General features: G+C 54.3%; 1 protein-coding gene across 1 annotated transcript in view; it reads left to right on the forward strand.

Moving 5' to 3' along the window:
* DNAI1 (dynein axonemal intermediate chain 1) overlaps positions 1–16,488 on the forward strand; it is a 67,706-nt gene that overhangs the window by 40,200 nt on the left and 11,018 nt on the right. Inside the window, exons 11-13 of the mRNA XM_068973630.1 lie at positions 1,253–1,370; positions 1,649–1,692; positions 11,516–11,763. Coding sequence (XP_068829731.1) covers positions 1,253–1,370; positions 1,649–1,692; positions 11,516–11,763 — 410 coding nt within the window. The remainder of the gene's footprint in view (positions 1–1,252; positions 1,371–1,648; positions 1,693–11,515; positions 11,764–16,488) is intronic.

Below are 16,488 nucleotides of genomic sequence, written 5' to 3' on the forward strand. Positions count from 1 at the left end.
TGAGGATTTGATGTAAGTCCCCAAACATCAAAGTGTGGGACATTGGGAGAGAGGCTGGGGCTGTACCTGGGCCTATCCTTGACCATGGTGGGTGAGAGGATCATTTTATACTGGGGCACCCTTGGTTGGAAAGAAGACTGAGAACGATTTCCCTTTTGTTGATATATTTTGTTGCCTTCTTTGAACAATCACCGGGGGCCTGCTCTGTGGCCGGCCCTGTGCTAGGCGCTGTGCTTCCTGTTCCCGGAGAGCTGTGGGCTGGGGGAGACAGGCCAAAGGACACCGAGAGGCAGCGCTGTGTGGCCCGTGTTTCAGCAGACCAGAGGCAGGGGTGGGGCGGAGGAGGAGGTGAACTCTGTCTGCTCAGCAACAAAGTGAAGGCCTCGTAGAGGAGGAGGAGCTTGATCTGGATCTAGAGAGAGTGGGAGTTTCCAGGAGGAGCAGAGCATTTTCGACACTTAGATGTAGAGAGTACACGAACAGCTGGCTGGAGGTGACATGGTAGTGGCTTGGAGCCTTGGTTCAATCAGGAAGCGCCTGTGCCAGGGGAGCCACCAAGGGGTTTTTCAGGGCAGTGGGGAGCTGGTTTATTTGTTCTCTCTCTCATGGCTCTGCGGAATGTGGACGGGAGGAGGAAAGTCTGGAGGTAGGGAGACCAGCTGGGGGGGTGGTGTCGTGGTCTGGGTGGTGGCTGTTGGGGACTGAACCTAGACTGTGGCTATGGAGCTGGAGAGAAGTGAGTGGATTAAAAAGATAATCAGAAGGAAAATATGAGGAATGATGAAAAGAGGTCAGTGAAGGATTACCAAAATTTCTGGTATAGACAAGTAGAAAGATGGGTGCGGCTTCTGCCTAAGTTAAAGGAAATGAGAGGTAGAGAGAGTTTAGGGCAGGAGATGAATCTGAGTTCAGAGCACCCATGCGGGAGCCAGGGGCTTCCCTGTGGTGGGCTTGGCAGTGAATATGAAGATGGGGAAACCTGGAATTTTATCCTCAGGGACATAGCCACTTTAGTGTCATTTACCTCCAAAAACAACGATAACAGTAACAACAACATTACAGAGAGCTTACTCTGTGCCAGGTATTTTTCTAAGTACTTTACATGTATTAGCAATGAATCCTCACAGTAGTCCCTTGAGGTAGGTATTCTTATGATTCCCACTCGGACACACAAAGAGGTTAATTGTTTTGGCCAAAGAGGTACAGACAGAAAACGGTAGTCCAGGGCTGACTCAGTTTGTGTGTATTTAAGATTTTAAGTACTATGAGGATGCGGCTGACGAGTATCGGGACCAGGAGGGTACCCTGCTGCCTCTCTGGAAGTTCCAAAATGACAAAGCGAAGCGCCTGGCCGTCACCGCCCTCTGCTGGTGAGTAGAAGCATTGCAGAAAACCTGGAGTGCCTGAGCACCTGCTGGGTACCAAGCCACAAGCAAGCAGCTCCTACCCAAGCTCAACCACCTTGAAGGTGACACATAGCATTATGGGAAAAAGTGAGACTGGGATTCTTATGGAGCCACCCTAGGTCTCTAAGGTCAACAGTGTCTGTCTGCAGTGAAGTTAAGGCACCAGTGTACATGGGAGGGCTTGTATCCATGGGCAAACCATGTCCATTTCCTAGGCTGATGGGTTCTTATTTCTTCTGCAGGAATCCAAAGTACAACGATCTGTTTGCAGTGGGACATGGCTCCTGTAAGTCATCCGGCTATTTGTTCATCTGCTTACTCAACCAACAAACACTAAGTACCTACTCAGTGCAGAACTCTTTGCCAGGTGTGAAAGATACAGAGATGACTAAGGTCTAGTCACACTGCTCACAGTCTAGGGGAGAAGCCCCACCGTCACACTGGCAATTAGTGCTGCGTGAAGGAATATGCCAAAATGAGCCTCGAAGGAGTTATTATGGTGAAGAAAGAGGGGCAGAGGACTTCCATCTGAGGCAGCAGCAAAGGCCGGGAGGCAGGAGAGATATGGGAGGAAATGAGGCTGTAGAGGGGGCGGGGCAGCCCCAAAGGGCTTGGTAAGCCGTCCCAAGAAGCTTAGACCTTCTCTCAAAGGGAAACCACTGAAGGGATTTGAGAAGGGCAGGGACACCACCACTACAGGGAGGAACTGCAGGCAGGAAACTGGAGGCAGAGACAGTTGGGAGGGAAGGCATCCCAAAGAGAGAGGGCAGGCTCTGAACCACCAGCGCGGAGTGAAGCTGGAGAAGTGGGCTTGAGAAGCATGAGAAGGTGGACTGGGCCAGACCTGGGAGGGCCTGGATGGTGGGATCTGCAGGAAGAGAGTTTCCAGAGCAGCCCCTGGAGCAGGTGGAGGACAAGGGTTTGATGTTCATCACTGGCCCCTGACCCATCGGAGACCACTGCCTTATGGGATGTTCTCTCCCCGGCAGCTTCCCTCACCCCTCAGTGGGAGGCAGCACTGTGGGAACTGTGTGGCTTTCCTTCGTGTTTCCTGGGCCCTGCAGAAGCCCCTGCCTCCCCTCTGGCCTGGACATTCCCCCTTCCTAACAGGAGAGGGCCCCAGACTTCGTGCAAGCCGCAGCTCCCCCGGCTGACAGCACGCTTTCTGGCTGAGAGAATGAGCTTCTGCAAACAGAAAAACCTTCCCATTCTCCAAGCTGCTGCTGGCTGGCAGGCGTACAAGCTCCTGGTCTCTGCCCCTCAGACCGCCTGCCAGCCCAGCCCATTCTTTGCCTGGGGTAGGGGAGGAAGGCGAGGGCCAAGAGGAGTGGGTGTTTGTCATTCCTCTCAGGGAGGAAACCCTTGGAGCTGCTCCCAGTCTCATGGTCTGGGCCGCCTCCGAGGATGCCCTAAATGCCCGCTTTGTGTCCCCACTCCCGAGGGTGGGCTGCTGCCAAGCAGGAGGCACCCACCCCCTCTGGCAGGGAGCTAGCACATTCCTCCCCCTGCTGCAGCTACTGGGCCTGGACGTGGGCCGGGTGCTGAGCGGGCCTCCTAGGAGTGGGTGTGGACCCCTCTCTGGGGCTGCTCTCAGCCCAGGCTCTTTGCCCAGGACTGAGGTGGGGAGAGTGCGGAGGCTCCCCAGCAGGTGGGAGGAGAAACTGCTTCAGCTCTCCCGTCTCCTCCTTTCACCGAGGGCCAGAGTGGAGTGTCAGCTGGCTGGGGTCATATAGAGGTTGTCCTTGGGGCAGTGTTAGCCAGAGGCAGTGGCCCAGAGTGACACCCCCACCAGGAATTGATGGCCCCAATTCCAATGGGCCCAGTGGGCTCTTTTGAGCCGGTGTGCGCCCTAGAAGCGTCTCTTTGTCCTTTGTCGGCCACACCCACATGTCTGGGTAGCACTACTATCAGCTGCAGACCTTCTGGCTGGAGGGTCACTTCCCAGTGATGTGACCTGGAGCTGAAAGCTGCTCTGAGCCTTGGTTTTTCCTCTGGTGACCTGGAGAGGCTGACACCTGGTACCCTCCGTCATGTTATGAGACACACGTGGAAGAAAAGCAGCAAATGTGCCCCTTGAGCTGTAGGAACCATCTGCACAGAAAGGACAAATGTTGCTGATTTGTCTGTCTGTCTGTTTCCTAGCTTTCCGGCAGGGCTGCAGAGAGAGGGGCTTGTTGGGGACAGGGAGGAGTCAGACGAGGACCCACCTCTTCTCTTAGACAGCTGGGCCCAGTAGAGGCGGTAGTATTATTCTCACTGGCACGGGAGCTGTTGACCAGCTTTCCCCTGGGCATCTATTCCTCACAGCCTTGCACATCTCAGTACCACCCTGCGGAGGCCTAAGCAGAGCCAGGCTGGGCTGGGACTCTAAGGGCTCCTGCACTCACTCCTGAGGTTGCCCCAGGGAGCCCCATGCTGCAAATACCCGGGTGTCCCCTTGGAAGAAAGTGAGCAAAGCCAAGGCCGGGAAAAAGGCACCTTAATGCCCGCATGGGTTGCTGTGAGGAGCAGCTGCTCACCAACCTCAATTACCCTATCTTTGGAAATTCCCAGATGCCTGCCTCCCATCATCAGGCTTTGCCTCATGTGAACAAACTCTGAAGTGAGAGTTTGTTGTTGGGCTTGACCCTGATGAGTTCAGCCCAGGACTCTTTTTGCCTGGGATACCCCAATGTTGACTCTCTAACCTGATCAAATAAGACTCGGGCAGGGGAAGGCAGGTACCTAGGAAGGACTGGGGCCGAGCCCGCATTTGGGCACAAGGCCAGTTGGCTGGAGCCAGGCTGGGAGCAAGCAGGTGGGGAAGAGAGCTTGTGCAATTGCCTGCAACAGCACAGAGCAGTCACACCTGCCTTCCCTCGTGGCTGCTGGGTACCAGGTGGTGGGCATGTCAGGCTGCATAGAGGGCTGAGACTGGGGCTCCCCCTGGGGCCAGGCTTCGTGTCTCAGCTGAGTGGAGAAAGGCTGTCAGCAGGTGAGAGCAGATGGAGGAACACTGGAGGGCAGAGGAAGGTAGTCTAGGAAGAGATGGCCCATGGGGCAAAGCTGGGGTGCAGTTGTGTTGGCCTGCTGCGCTGAGTGGGTGCTTCCCAGCTCATTAGGCCATTCACAGCAGGGAAATGGGGACTCCTTGTGATCTGTCAGGCAGGGATGGTGGATCAGACCGTGTGTGTGTCCTGACTGGCTCTCACACAGGAGACAGGGAGGAAACCTTCCAGCGGGTCATGTCTTAGAAGGGTGGATGAGCCCGCTGACCTTCAGCCCAGCCTCGGAGGGACAGCACCCTCAAAAGTGGCCAAAGTCAGGCCCTGAGCCCCAGTATTACACCCATTCCCACTCTGTCCCACCGCCTCCTGGCCGGTCCCTCAGCCTGCCCAGGCCAGGGATCCACTTGTAAGGGATTTAAATCTTCCCTGGTCATTTATTTGTCAGCTTCACTAATTAAGCAGTGTTAATTTCATTTACTGAAAATGGAAATTCATCCACCTCATTTCTCCCCGTTCATCCTCCACACACAAAATCCATCACTCCTCAGCTGCAGGCTGTGTAAAATTTACAGGACTAATTATGTTGTCAGGTCTCTTTGTAAATACAGTCCATAAAGGCCACTGTGCTCGCCGGGTTGTAGTGCAAGGGCATTCCTGTTGTTAGTTTAATTACTGGTTAGTTATTTAGGTTCTCAAATGTTTGCCTCATTTTCCCTAAATCAAATTAAATGTCCCGCTTGATGTATTCTGTCTCCAAGGCCTTGCTCTTATTTCCCACACTATTTAAATGTCCCAACTCCTAATTGGGTGAGAGCTCTAGGAAAAGCCCAGATGCTGGAAGGCTGGATCCAGCCTGGCACCACAGTCTCAGGGTCACACTGGCAGTTTGAAACCCTGTAACACTGATGCCCCTTCTTGGGGGCAGCCCTGGGCTCGTCCCCTGCCTTTGGAGACTGAAAATCCTAACCCAAGGGACAGTCTGTGCCTGGAGTCCAAGAAGGCAGGGCTGGGATGTGGGAAACTGAAGGAGGGTTTCCTTATTGTCATCAGGAGAGCTGGGGGTCATTAGCTTCCATCCCCCTGATTTCTAGGGGGACTGCTTCCAAATTACCCTAGCAAATGTATCATTTATGGCCTGTTGGGCTGCCCCCCACCACAGACCTGCTAGCCCCACATCGCCCCACTGTGAGACCAGAGAAGGAGAAAGTGATCGAGAAACCCACAACTTAAACGTAACTGGATAGGGAGTGTTGTAAGTCAGAAGCAAAAGGTCCCTACCACATGTGTCAGGCCGCAGACAGGACATGGCAAAAACCTTCACTGCTGGGGGAGGAGGAGCCTACCATTTATAGGGGAATTGACATCAGGTTGGCTCCTCAGTCGCCAGGGAAACCAGCAGCTGGGTGGGGGCAAGCACTTAGGTAGCTGTTGAGTAAGCCCTGTGATTAAGAGGATTGGAAAGTCATGTGAGCAGGTGGAGGTGAAGCAGGGGCTGGTTGACTGAGGGATGTGCAGGGAGCAAGAGAACAACCATGTTGAGTGACCTCTCCCTCTGATTCCTGAAAGTAGAGTTTGGGTCACACTTCCCCGTGACCTAGTTAGTTTCCTATATCTGCAGTAACAAATTACTGCGAACATAAGGGCTTTGTTGTTGTTCAGTCGCTACGTCATGCCCAACTCTTTGTGACCCCGTGGACTGCAGCACACCAGGCTTCCCTGTCCTCACTATCTCCCAGAGTTTGCTCAAACTCATGTCCATTGAGCCAGTGATGCCATCCAACCATCTCATCATCTGTCGTCTCCTTCTCCTTCTGTCATCAATCCTTCCCTGCATCAGAGTCTGTTCCTATGAGTCAGCTCTTTGCATCAGGTGACCAAAGTATTGGCCTTCCATAGAAGGCCATTCAGTGGCCTTCCAATGACTATTCAGGGTTAATTCCTTCAGGATTGACTGATTTGAACATAACAGCTCAAAACAGCACGAATCTGTTGTCTTACAGTTCTGGAGGTCAGCGTCTAAAATGGGTTTTGCTGAGCAAAAATCAGGTGTCAGCAGGGCTTTGTTCCTTTTGGAGGTTTGGAGGGCCATCCATTTCCTTGTCTCTCTTAGCTTCAAGGCTGCCTGTATTCCATGGCTTGTGGCCTCTTTCCAGCTAGCAAGCGCCTCATTCTGACGTCGGCTTCTGGTGTCAGTGCTCTGACCTGCCTGCCTCCCTCCTTCCCTTATAAGGACCCCTGTGATTACACTGGCTCTACCCAGATAATCCAGGATAATCTCCCCATCTCAAGGCCTTAACTTAATCACATCTACAAAATCCCTTTTGCTGTGCAAAGTAACATATTTATGGGCTCTGGGGATTAGGACACGGACATGGGGGAAGGGCATTATTCTGCCCACCACAGCCCCTCTGAGAGCCTCTTACATGACTTAATAAGGGAATCATCAAACAGCTGCTGCCTTGGGCTCAAGCCCTGGGCCGGATTCGTCAGGGAGCTGCAGGAAGAGAGGAGGAGGCCTGCTGGCTGTCGCTGGCTTGGCACCCTTGTCTCTGCAGCTTGGCACCTACTTCTCTCTGACCACTGGCCTGGCTTAAGCCGGATGCCCCAACATGCCCTCTGCCTGCTCTGCACTCCCCAAATCCTGAGCAGAATCCCAGGCTTCTCCTGACCGCCAGGACTCTCCAGAGCGGCCCCCTACCATCTAGAGCTCTGGGCAGGGGTGGAGTAGTGGCGCTGCCTGGGCCCCAGGAGAGGGTGCTGAGGGGAGTGAGAGCTTCAGTCGATTGTGGAATGAAGCCATCCTTCCCCTGAGACAATGGCTTTCTGAGAATGGCCAGATCACGCTCTATTAGGGAGTTGACTCTCCTCGCCCAAATCTCCTGAATCATTGAAGGCCAGAGTCAGAGAGGCGGTAGAGATTATCCAGCAAAGCAGGGTTAGCAGGAGGCAGCTCTCCCTCTGAGACAGGAAGTCTTCTGGGCCATGCCAGGCCATGCTCCATCCTTTGGTGGCAGGCTAAGGAAAAATCTGCTCGTAATAGTAATACACCTGTAATAATAGAGTATGGGTAGAGGAATTCCAGGGGGTAGATGGTCACTCATAGTGGAGAAGCCAAATGGTCTAGAAGGCTTCTTGGAGAAGGCAAAATTACAAAGTGAAGCTAAGGCCAGACCAGTGGCCCTCCCTCTCCCCCTGTCTTGGAGTCGCAGGCCAGATGGTTTATCACCTCTCCCTTCTCCCTTCCTCGCTCTCTCCCTTTCCCCCTTCCTCTGTTCCTCTTTCCCTGCCACCCGGCCAACATAGATTCACTGAAATCCCATGGCCCAGAGGAACCTGAAATTCCTTCACTGGCCGCAGACGTCAGGGCTCCTGCCTCTTTATATAATGGAGTGTGGAATTGGGGGCTTCTATCTGTGTCGCTGGACCTTCCAGTCCTGCACTGGGGAGCCAGGTAGTTTGTGGGATTCAGGATCAAATACCCCAGAGCCCAGGGCTCTGTGAGCCTTGAACGTGATGGGATTCTACCATTCACTGGGAACTGAGGCACTGGGAGTGACCTTGATGTCAATGTCTTACTGGGACTTCTGGTGACCTGGTCGGTGGCATCATACTGGGAATGATGGCAGGCTGGGCAGTGATGTCACCAGGACTGCTGGTAGCCTCAGCGATGATGTCACATGGAGACCACTGGTGGTCTGAGTGGTGATGTCACGTTAGGACTTTTGGAAGACAGGATGATGCTCTCCTGTAGCACTGTTGCAAGTTGGGGCCCTGACATCACCCTGGGTACACTTATAGGATAGAATAGTGAGGGTTCATAGGGGTCCAGAGTCAGGGACAAGAACATGATAGAATAAGATGGAGAGGAAGCCCTAGCTGAATGAGAGTTTTTCTGTTTTCCTGGTGTGGTTTGGCAGACAAAGCCCTGAACTGGAATTCAGGAAACACATGGTCTAACCATGATTAGAAGCTGTGATCTTTATGTCAGGACGGCTTGTTTGGTTGAAAGTAACAGAGACCACTTGAGCCAGGTTAAGAACGGGAGGCTTACTGTCAGGATGTGTGTGGCCTGAGAGCGCTGGCAGGATCTAAGTGTGGCCGGTTGCTTGCTCTCTGTGTCCCTGTCTTATGAAATCCATGCTTCTCTCTGCCAGAACTTTCCTCTCATCAAAACTGGCTGCCCTGGCCTTTACACATCTCCTTGTCCAGATTCTGGAGGGATTATTTGCTTTGCCAGACACCCCCATTGCTCCCAAAAGTCCAGTGCCCCCTTGCTCTCCTTTCTCTACCTTCATGTAAAATTTGGATTCGTGCTGTTACCATGAGCAGGGTAACTAAACAGGATATTGGGTGTGACAAGCATCAAGTGATGGGCCTAATGTACTTGGGCACATCGTTTCTACCCCCTGGGCCTCAGTTTGAAGTGAAAGTGTTAGTCGCTCAGTCGTGTCTGACTCTGCAACCCCATGGACTGTAGCCTGCCAGGCTCCTCTGTCCATGGGATTTCCCAGGCAAGAATACTGGAGTGGGAAGCCATTCCCAGGGGATCTTCCTGACCCAGGGATGAAACCCAGGTCTCCTGCATTGTAGGCAGATTCTTCTTTACTCTCTGAGCCACCAGGGCTTCAGTTTATCCACCTATATAGTCTGGGGGCCATAGTTCAGCACCTGGTGGTTCTGGGAGCAGGTCAGAGATGTTCACACTGCAGAGTTACTGAGCCAACCTAGGGTTTCCAACCCTCCTTTCCTGGTCCCACTGGTCGTGAAGGTTCTGTGCACATTTGTGGCAGGGCAGGGGCTGCTGGAAGTGTGTCTAGAAAAAGCACGTCATCGCTGCTGTCCCTCAAGGGACCAGATCCCTGGGGCATAGTGAGAGCCAGTGTGGGGATCATGCCCGCCTTTGACCCTTGGGGCAGCAAGGAGAGCATCCAAATCCTTAGCCTGAGCATCTGTCACCCAACTGCCCACCTTTCCATTCACCCTCCTGCCTGCCCACTCCTCCCATCAGTCTTGCTTGGCATCCAGGCCACAAGGTGTACAGGGCATCGACAGCTCTCCTCTGGCATGGCAGTTCAGAGTCTGACTACCTGGCAAGGGCTTGCCCATTCAGCCTCAGGGGTCTGGCTCCCTGTCACCACACCAGGAGCCGCCGAAGGCAGGCCCATGTCTCCAGAGGGCTGTGTCTGTCCCTGCCAGGCTCAGCCCAGAGGGAGGCCCCAGTCAGGATTTGGGTAATGAACAAAAGGAGCTACGAGGGACTGTTCCACTGCCTAGTTCAGTTCCCTTCATGGTCTGATTGGGAAAGACACTCCCCTCAGCCAGCTGTAGAACTCTCCCCGAATTGAACAGTCAGCTCTCGGGGCTTACCCTGGACCCTGTGAGGTGAGGTACTGCCAGCTGCCATGCCTACCTCGAGGCCAGTCCCCTGCTGGCTCGGCAACATGCCAGGCGCAGGGTGACCAGCCTGGCCTCCTCACTTTCCCCAGAGCAGAAGCCTTTTCCTTTCTGAACCACAGTGTGCCTCCCTGTGGTTCAGGCTGGTCCCTGGTACCTTCCACTCCAGGGGCAGCCACTCCTTACATAGGGCCACCTGTGCCCATGACTGGGGAGGGGTTCTGTTGACAAGTAGCCACAGCAAGGGAAAATGGGCTTCCCTGCAGGCAGCTGCGCTGGTGGGCGTGCCAGCTTGCTCACTGCAGGCCACTCTGGCTCCCAGGAACCGTCAGCTCTGTCTGCAGCAAGCCTGGGCCGAGGGTACCTGGGACGGTGGTAGTTAGCTCATGCCCAGAGCCCGGGGAGCCCAGCCCAGTCACTCGCTCCCCCAAAAAAGGGGCAGCCTTAGGAATAAGACAGAATGACTCAGCAAAACTTACCAAGCTGGGACTGCCTCCCTTTCTTTCTCACCCACGGGCTCCACACCTCAGGACTGGCCGTTTTGTCGGGAGGGCCTGATCTGCAGTTGCGGGGGTCAGAGGAGCTAGCCCTGGGGGCCCAGGGGAGAGCCCTTGTGTCAGCTAAAAGGCTGCCTTAGCATAGAGTCCCCAAGAGGGGGGCAGGGGGTTGTTCTAGACATCCGCCTCGCCAGCTCTGGCTCCTCTGAGCTTGGGAAGGGTCCTGGGCTAGTGGCAGGAGAGCCAGAACTGAGGGCAGGGGCTGTGTTCTGTTCAGTGACTGCATGATCACGATGGGCGCCGGGTGAGCAGAGAATGAAAGACTGGCATCACCCCCTCGCCAGGGGTGGGCAGGGAGAAGGACGTCTGCTGAGCGGCCCGCTGTCGACCACCAAACACTGTGCCCAGGCCAGAGGGACAGATAACATGGTGGCCTACCGAAGCCCCGCTGGCTGACCTGGGACTCCTCAAATCTGGGAGCAAGCGTAGAGCTGGGCTTCCTGCGTAGCTCAAACGGTAAAGAATCCGCCTGCAATGCAGGAGACCTCAGTCAGGAAGATCCCCTGGAAGAGGGCATGGCAACCCATTCCAGTATTCTTGCCTGGAGAATCCTATGGACAGAGGAGCCTGGTAGGGCTAAAGGCTACAGTCCATAGTGTCACACAGAGTCAGAGACTGAGCAACTGACAATTTCACTTTAGAACTAGGGCTCGGCTGCAACTAGGGGCTATGGGGCTGGAGGGTATGGGAAGATGCCCACAGGTGGCTAGTGTGGGACCACACAGACAATTCCATGTTAGTCCAGACGGAACCCCTGTCCTTGGCTGGGGATGAGGGGTACACAGCCACTATCCCAGCACCTAAGCACAACAGATGGGCTGGGCATCTAGGGATACTGCTCCGTCCCAAGCCCACCCACATCCTTCACGTAACAACTCTTTGAGCTGGCAACCCCCTTTCCTGTACCCCTAGGGAGACTAAGGAGAATGACTGTCCATCCCTCAAGTACACCTGGTCACCTGGTCTGTTGCACCCATTGCTGAACCCCAAGGAGGGGGTGGGCCAAGTATCATGGTTCCGTTTTGCAGACGGAGAAGATGAAGACCAGAGAGGACCCCCCAACCTCCCCATACTCTCTGTGGGAGACAGAGAGGGGCAGGGCTTGTCAGCCCTGTAGGGGAGGGGCTGGGACTTGGACCCTCCAACCACCACCGCCTCTTCCCCGGGACAGATGACTTCATGAAGCAGAGCCGTGGCATGCTGCTCGTATACAGCATGAAGAACCCCAGCTTCCCTGAATACATCTTCAGCAGTGAGAGCGGCATCATGTGCCTGGACATGCACGTGGACCACCCCTACCTGGTGGTGGTGGGCCACTATGATGGCAACGTAGCCATTTACAACCTTAAGAAGCCCCACTCCCAGCCCTCCTTCCGCAGCTCAGCCAAGTCTGGCAAGCACACGGACCCTGTGTGGCAGGTCAGCCTCTGAACCGAGTGGGAGGCAGTGGGTGGGCGTGGGAGCCACGGGAGGAAGGGACCTTGGGGAGGAGGAGGGCCGCAGACCAGGAGTTGGGGACGACAGCTACCGGCTTAGAGGCCAAGGAGCTAGGCGTAAGAAGGGCAGAGACGAGTATCAGGAGGCAAGAGGGTCTGCTGTAAGGGTGGTGGTCTCCTGCCCATCCATCTGCTAAGGACCTCGGATCTCAGGAGTGCTGCTCAATGACTCAGATTCGGTGGCTGGATGGCTCCGGGCCTGATGGGCCTCCGCTGAATATGTTAAGGGCTCCAGGGATCTACAAAAAGTGAAAGTTTTAGTCGCTCAGTTATGTCCGATTCTTTGTGACCCCCATGGACTATAGCCCGCCAGGCTGCTCTGTTCATGGGATTCTCCAGGCAATGGCCATGCCCTTCTCCAGGGAATCTTCCCGACTCAGGGATCAAACCCAATTCTCCTGCATTGCGAGCAGATTCTTTACCGTCTGAGCTACCCAGGAAGCCAGGGGTCTATGGTCTTCCTCAACTGCCCACAGGGACTCTGTTCTGCCCTCTGGGCTAGATTTGAGGGGTCTCCCAGAGAGGGGTAGGTGCTGCTGGTTCTCTGCCTTCCAGGTGGGGCTGTAAGACCTGGCAGATGGGGCCTGTGAGTACCCAGCTTCTCCAGATAGGCATGGAATGGGACCATTGTAGTTGCTGGGGCTGGATTTCACCCTGACTTTGCGTCTCCCACGTTACTGTGCTGGGAGTGGGTTTCACAGTTTTGTTCTCAGAGCCTCTTAGCTCTGGCTTCACAGCCCTTCCTCACTGTGTTCCAAAGATGTCCCTTCTTCTGAGCCTGGGCACCCTTACCTCGTGGTCTGGCCTGGGAGAATCTAAGCACACATTTCTGTCTCAAGTTGCCCAAGGCCTCTGGGGGGCTCAGACAGTGCTGGGGTCTGTCTTCTCATTGTCCTCTGCCACCCCTGCCTGTCTGGCCCTGAACTTCCTGAGTCACATGGATGCCCAGGCCCTGGCTTTTGACCCCCAGACAGGCCTGAGCAGAAGGAGGGTTGCCCAGGCACAGGGGAAGTGGGGACCTCTCAGCTTCATCCTTTACCCGGATCTGGGGCACAGGAAGGAGGCACCTCCTCCCACGAAATACCCTCCCCTCAACCAAGGCCAGAGTCAGAATTGCAGCTTCAGGGGTTCTCTCCTCTGGAAAGCCTACCTCCCGAGTCATCACGTCCAGGCACACGGGGCTCCAGACACGGGGGGGATGTCTGCAGAGACATTTAAGTCTATTGAGAGAAAAGACTTGCTTTGATCAAACTAAACCAGCATCAGACCTGCCCTTGCTTTGCCAGCTCAAACACACAGCCCAGGGCCAAGCGCAGAGCATCTCAGGGTGGCCTGACTCTCCTCAAGCCCAGGAGAGGGCGAGAGGCCAAGGCCAACCAGCCTTCTCCCTCTCTGCTCTGTTCTCAGAATCAAATAGCAAGTTGGAGAGAGAAGTGGGGCTCGCAAGAGACCGTTCCCCCTTGCCTGGATGGGTGCCAGGGAGACTGGATAGGGTGCCCTTCTGTTCTCCCACAGTCCTTTCAGGAGAACAGGGCTGCTGCCTTTGCAAAACCGAAGACTCTGAGTTCTTGGCTGGAATCAGGGCTTGTGACGTGGGAGGGGCCTGCCTGTCTCTGTCTCCTTTAACGACTTCCTGTTCTCTTCCTTTGCTTGCTCTCATTCCCTCCCTGCTTCCTCATTCGTCTCTTCGTTCATCCATTCATTCAGCAGCTCCTTCCTGTTCTCTCCTCTGGAGGCTGATGATGCTCAAGGATTTGGTCTCCGGAGTTCCTGGCGGGGACACACAGCAGCCAAGGTTGAGCAGATAGGACATGTGCTAATTGCCAAGGAGGGCTGAGGATTGTCCAAAGTGCTGGGGGATGAGAAGCAGGGACTGGAAGGCCAAGGAAGTCTCCCTAAAGGAAGAAGCACCTGAGCAGAACTGTGAAGCATGAGGAAGCATGCACTGATGAAGAAGGCTGCAGAGGGGTCACATGCACCAGAAAGACACGGGCACAAGCAGAGGGGCCTGCTGGGAAATGACGCAACACAGGGAGCACAGTATGCGGGACAGGGAGGAGCAGCGGGACCTGAGAAGACCTAAGTGCCCAGTCCGGAGTGTGCTTCTCCAGCAAGGAGGAAGCTTGGATTCTACATGTCAGTGGTCTCAAATGAAGTGTTAGTGCATGCGTGCTAAGTTGCTTCAGTCGTGTCCAACTCTTCGTAACCCCATGGACTGTAAAGCCTGCCATGCCCCTCTGTTCATGGGATTCTCCATGCAAGAATACTAGAGTGGGTTGCCATTTCCCCCTCCAGGGGATCTCCCTGACCCAGGAATCGAACCCACATCCCATACGTCTCCTGCATTGTCAGGCGAGTTCTTTACCACTAATGCCACCTGGGAAGCCTAGTGTTAGTGAAGTACAGAAGCTCAATGTATTAGAAAGATGAGAGTGGGGCTGCTCTGATAAGATCAGGGTCCTGATTGCTTGAGGGTCCCCTGTCATCACTCCCCACATCCCCTGAGCAACTTTCCCAAGGCTCCAAGAGCTCCTCCCAGCATAATTTGAAAATCACTGTCCAACCATCAGAGGATTTGGGGACAAAGAAATCCCACAGTCATGCAGTATCCTGGAGATATCTTCCAGCTGCAGCGTGAGAGACCTTAAGACTGAGCCACAACAGGGGCATTGGAGATGAAAATGAAAATGAGAAAATAGGGTTGAGAGCTGTTGAGGAGTAAAATCAAGAGAAGGAAGTGACTGGCTGGCTATGGGGGAAGGGAAAGTTGGTGATGGCACCTGAAACTCTGGTTTGGGACAACCTGTAGGATGCCACAGAATTCTGGACAGAAGTTAATACAAGAAGCCAGAAGAGGCGTCCTACAGGCAGTTGGTTGTATATTCGGGAGCTTGAAAAAGAGCTGGGGCTCGTGAAGGAGGTGTCAGAGACATCAAAGTCTTAGGCCCTTCTTCAAGGGAGAAATGTCTTGGGAGAAATCAGACAGATTGTTTTCGATCTCAAAAGCCAGGCTGGGGGCCGAAGGACTTTGTTCTGTTGCTAACAGGGAGCCATGGAAAGTTTTGGAGCCAGGGTCTCCAAAGGGGACAGGGTTCCGGTCCCACGGCACAGGCTGCCTCCCATCTGGGTAGCGTAGCCCTGTTCAGGCCTGGCTGGGAAGCCCCAACCAGCAGCACTCTGCAGAATATGTGTGTGTGTGTGTGTGTGTGTGTGTGTGTGTCCTCTGCTACACTGGGGTAGGAGGCAGGAAGGATATGAGCAGACCCTGGGGTCAAACACACCTGCCCTGATGAGAGAATGCGAAAGAGAAGGAATCAGTGGTGCAGGCCTCTGTCTCCTCCCTACCGCCTGCTTCCTGGGCATTCGTTCATTCTCTCAATCCCACTTCCACCTGCCCTCTCTGTGCCCTCTTTATTCCTACTTTCCCACCTCCACTCCAGGAGCATGTGTGCAACTTGCACACACACACACATACACGCACACCTGCAAATACATGCACCACCCCCGACTGGGCATCAGGCTGCTAAGTGGGGTGTGAAATACAATTTCCATGCGCACCAGCGGCCACTCATTAAACACTTCCCTTTGCGGCTCCCCTGTGCCTCTTACTGTCTGGCCTTTGACACCCCCATCTGCTCCCCCCTTTAAAGAGACTACCTTTACGCAGAAGAGGGAGCTGTCTCGGTATCAAGACTGCTCTGACTTGTGCCTCACAGGCTGTGCGGTGTTCTAGGCCTCTTGGCAAAAGCACAAAAGAGCAGCCTGCCCAGACAGGCCCAGGCAGGACGAGGTCTGCCCTCCTGCAGCTCTGACAGCCAGGCCTGGAGGGGGGTCCCCTGGAGAAGTAATCCCCTCCACACTCCCACCCCACGTACACTGCTCAAGAGCCAGGTTACAACTGTGGTTACAGACAGCACCCCTGGGTTCCCGTCCGCCCTCACTGGGCCTCTCCTTGTGACAGGGGAAGGATGGTGGTCCCAGTGCAGGAGGCCTGGAGGCTGGAAAGCTCTGGGCACCCAGCCCCGCCCCAGCCCTCCCGGACACAGCTCTGCCGGGCCTCCACATCTGGCAACAGAAACTTGAGCCTCAAGCGTGTCATCTTCATAAGACAACAGCTCTGTCTCCAAAACACTTTCCCATATGTTTGCTTCCAGCCCGGAGAAGATGGGTGGGGAAGAATTATTAACCCCAATTTGCAGTTGGAGAAATGTAGCTCATATCTGAGATGCTGGGAGCAAGATTTTAGAAGCAGGAGCTAGTGGTGAAGTGAAGGTGGGAACAGAAGAAAGGCTACCTGGAGAAAAACCAAGCCTGGATGGGGAGGGAAGCAAGCAGGAAAAAAAGAACCTTGGCACCTTGATTCCTACGATGGTGGCTATTATTTACTTATTAAACACTTAATATCTGCAGTGTTCTGACCTAAGAGCTTCACATTCATTATTTCATTTATTCCTTACAACAAACTCATGCTATTATGGTTTCTGTTTTAGAAATAAGGAAGCTGGTTGATGGGCTCTCGACGTAAGGAGGTCGAACGCAGAGCCACTGCTTTCTAACAACTTGTTACAAAAATAGCTTCCTATTCTGTACTGGGGTTTGGGAGCTCCCCATACCCTTCCCCATCCCATTCCCTTACTCCCCTCCACCT

The sequence above is a fragment of the Capricornis sumatraensis genome, chromosome 6, assembly GCF_032405125.1.
Source record: "Capricornis sumatraensis isolate serow.1 chromosome 6, serow.2, whole genome shotgun sequence".
Classification (NCBI taxonomy): domain Eukaryota; kingdom Metazoa; phylum Chordata; class Mammalia; order Artiodactyla; family Bovidae; genus Capricornis; species Capricornis sumatraensis.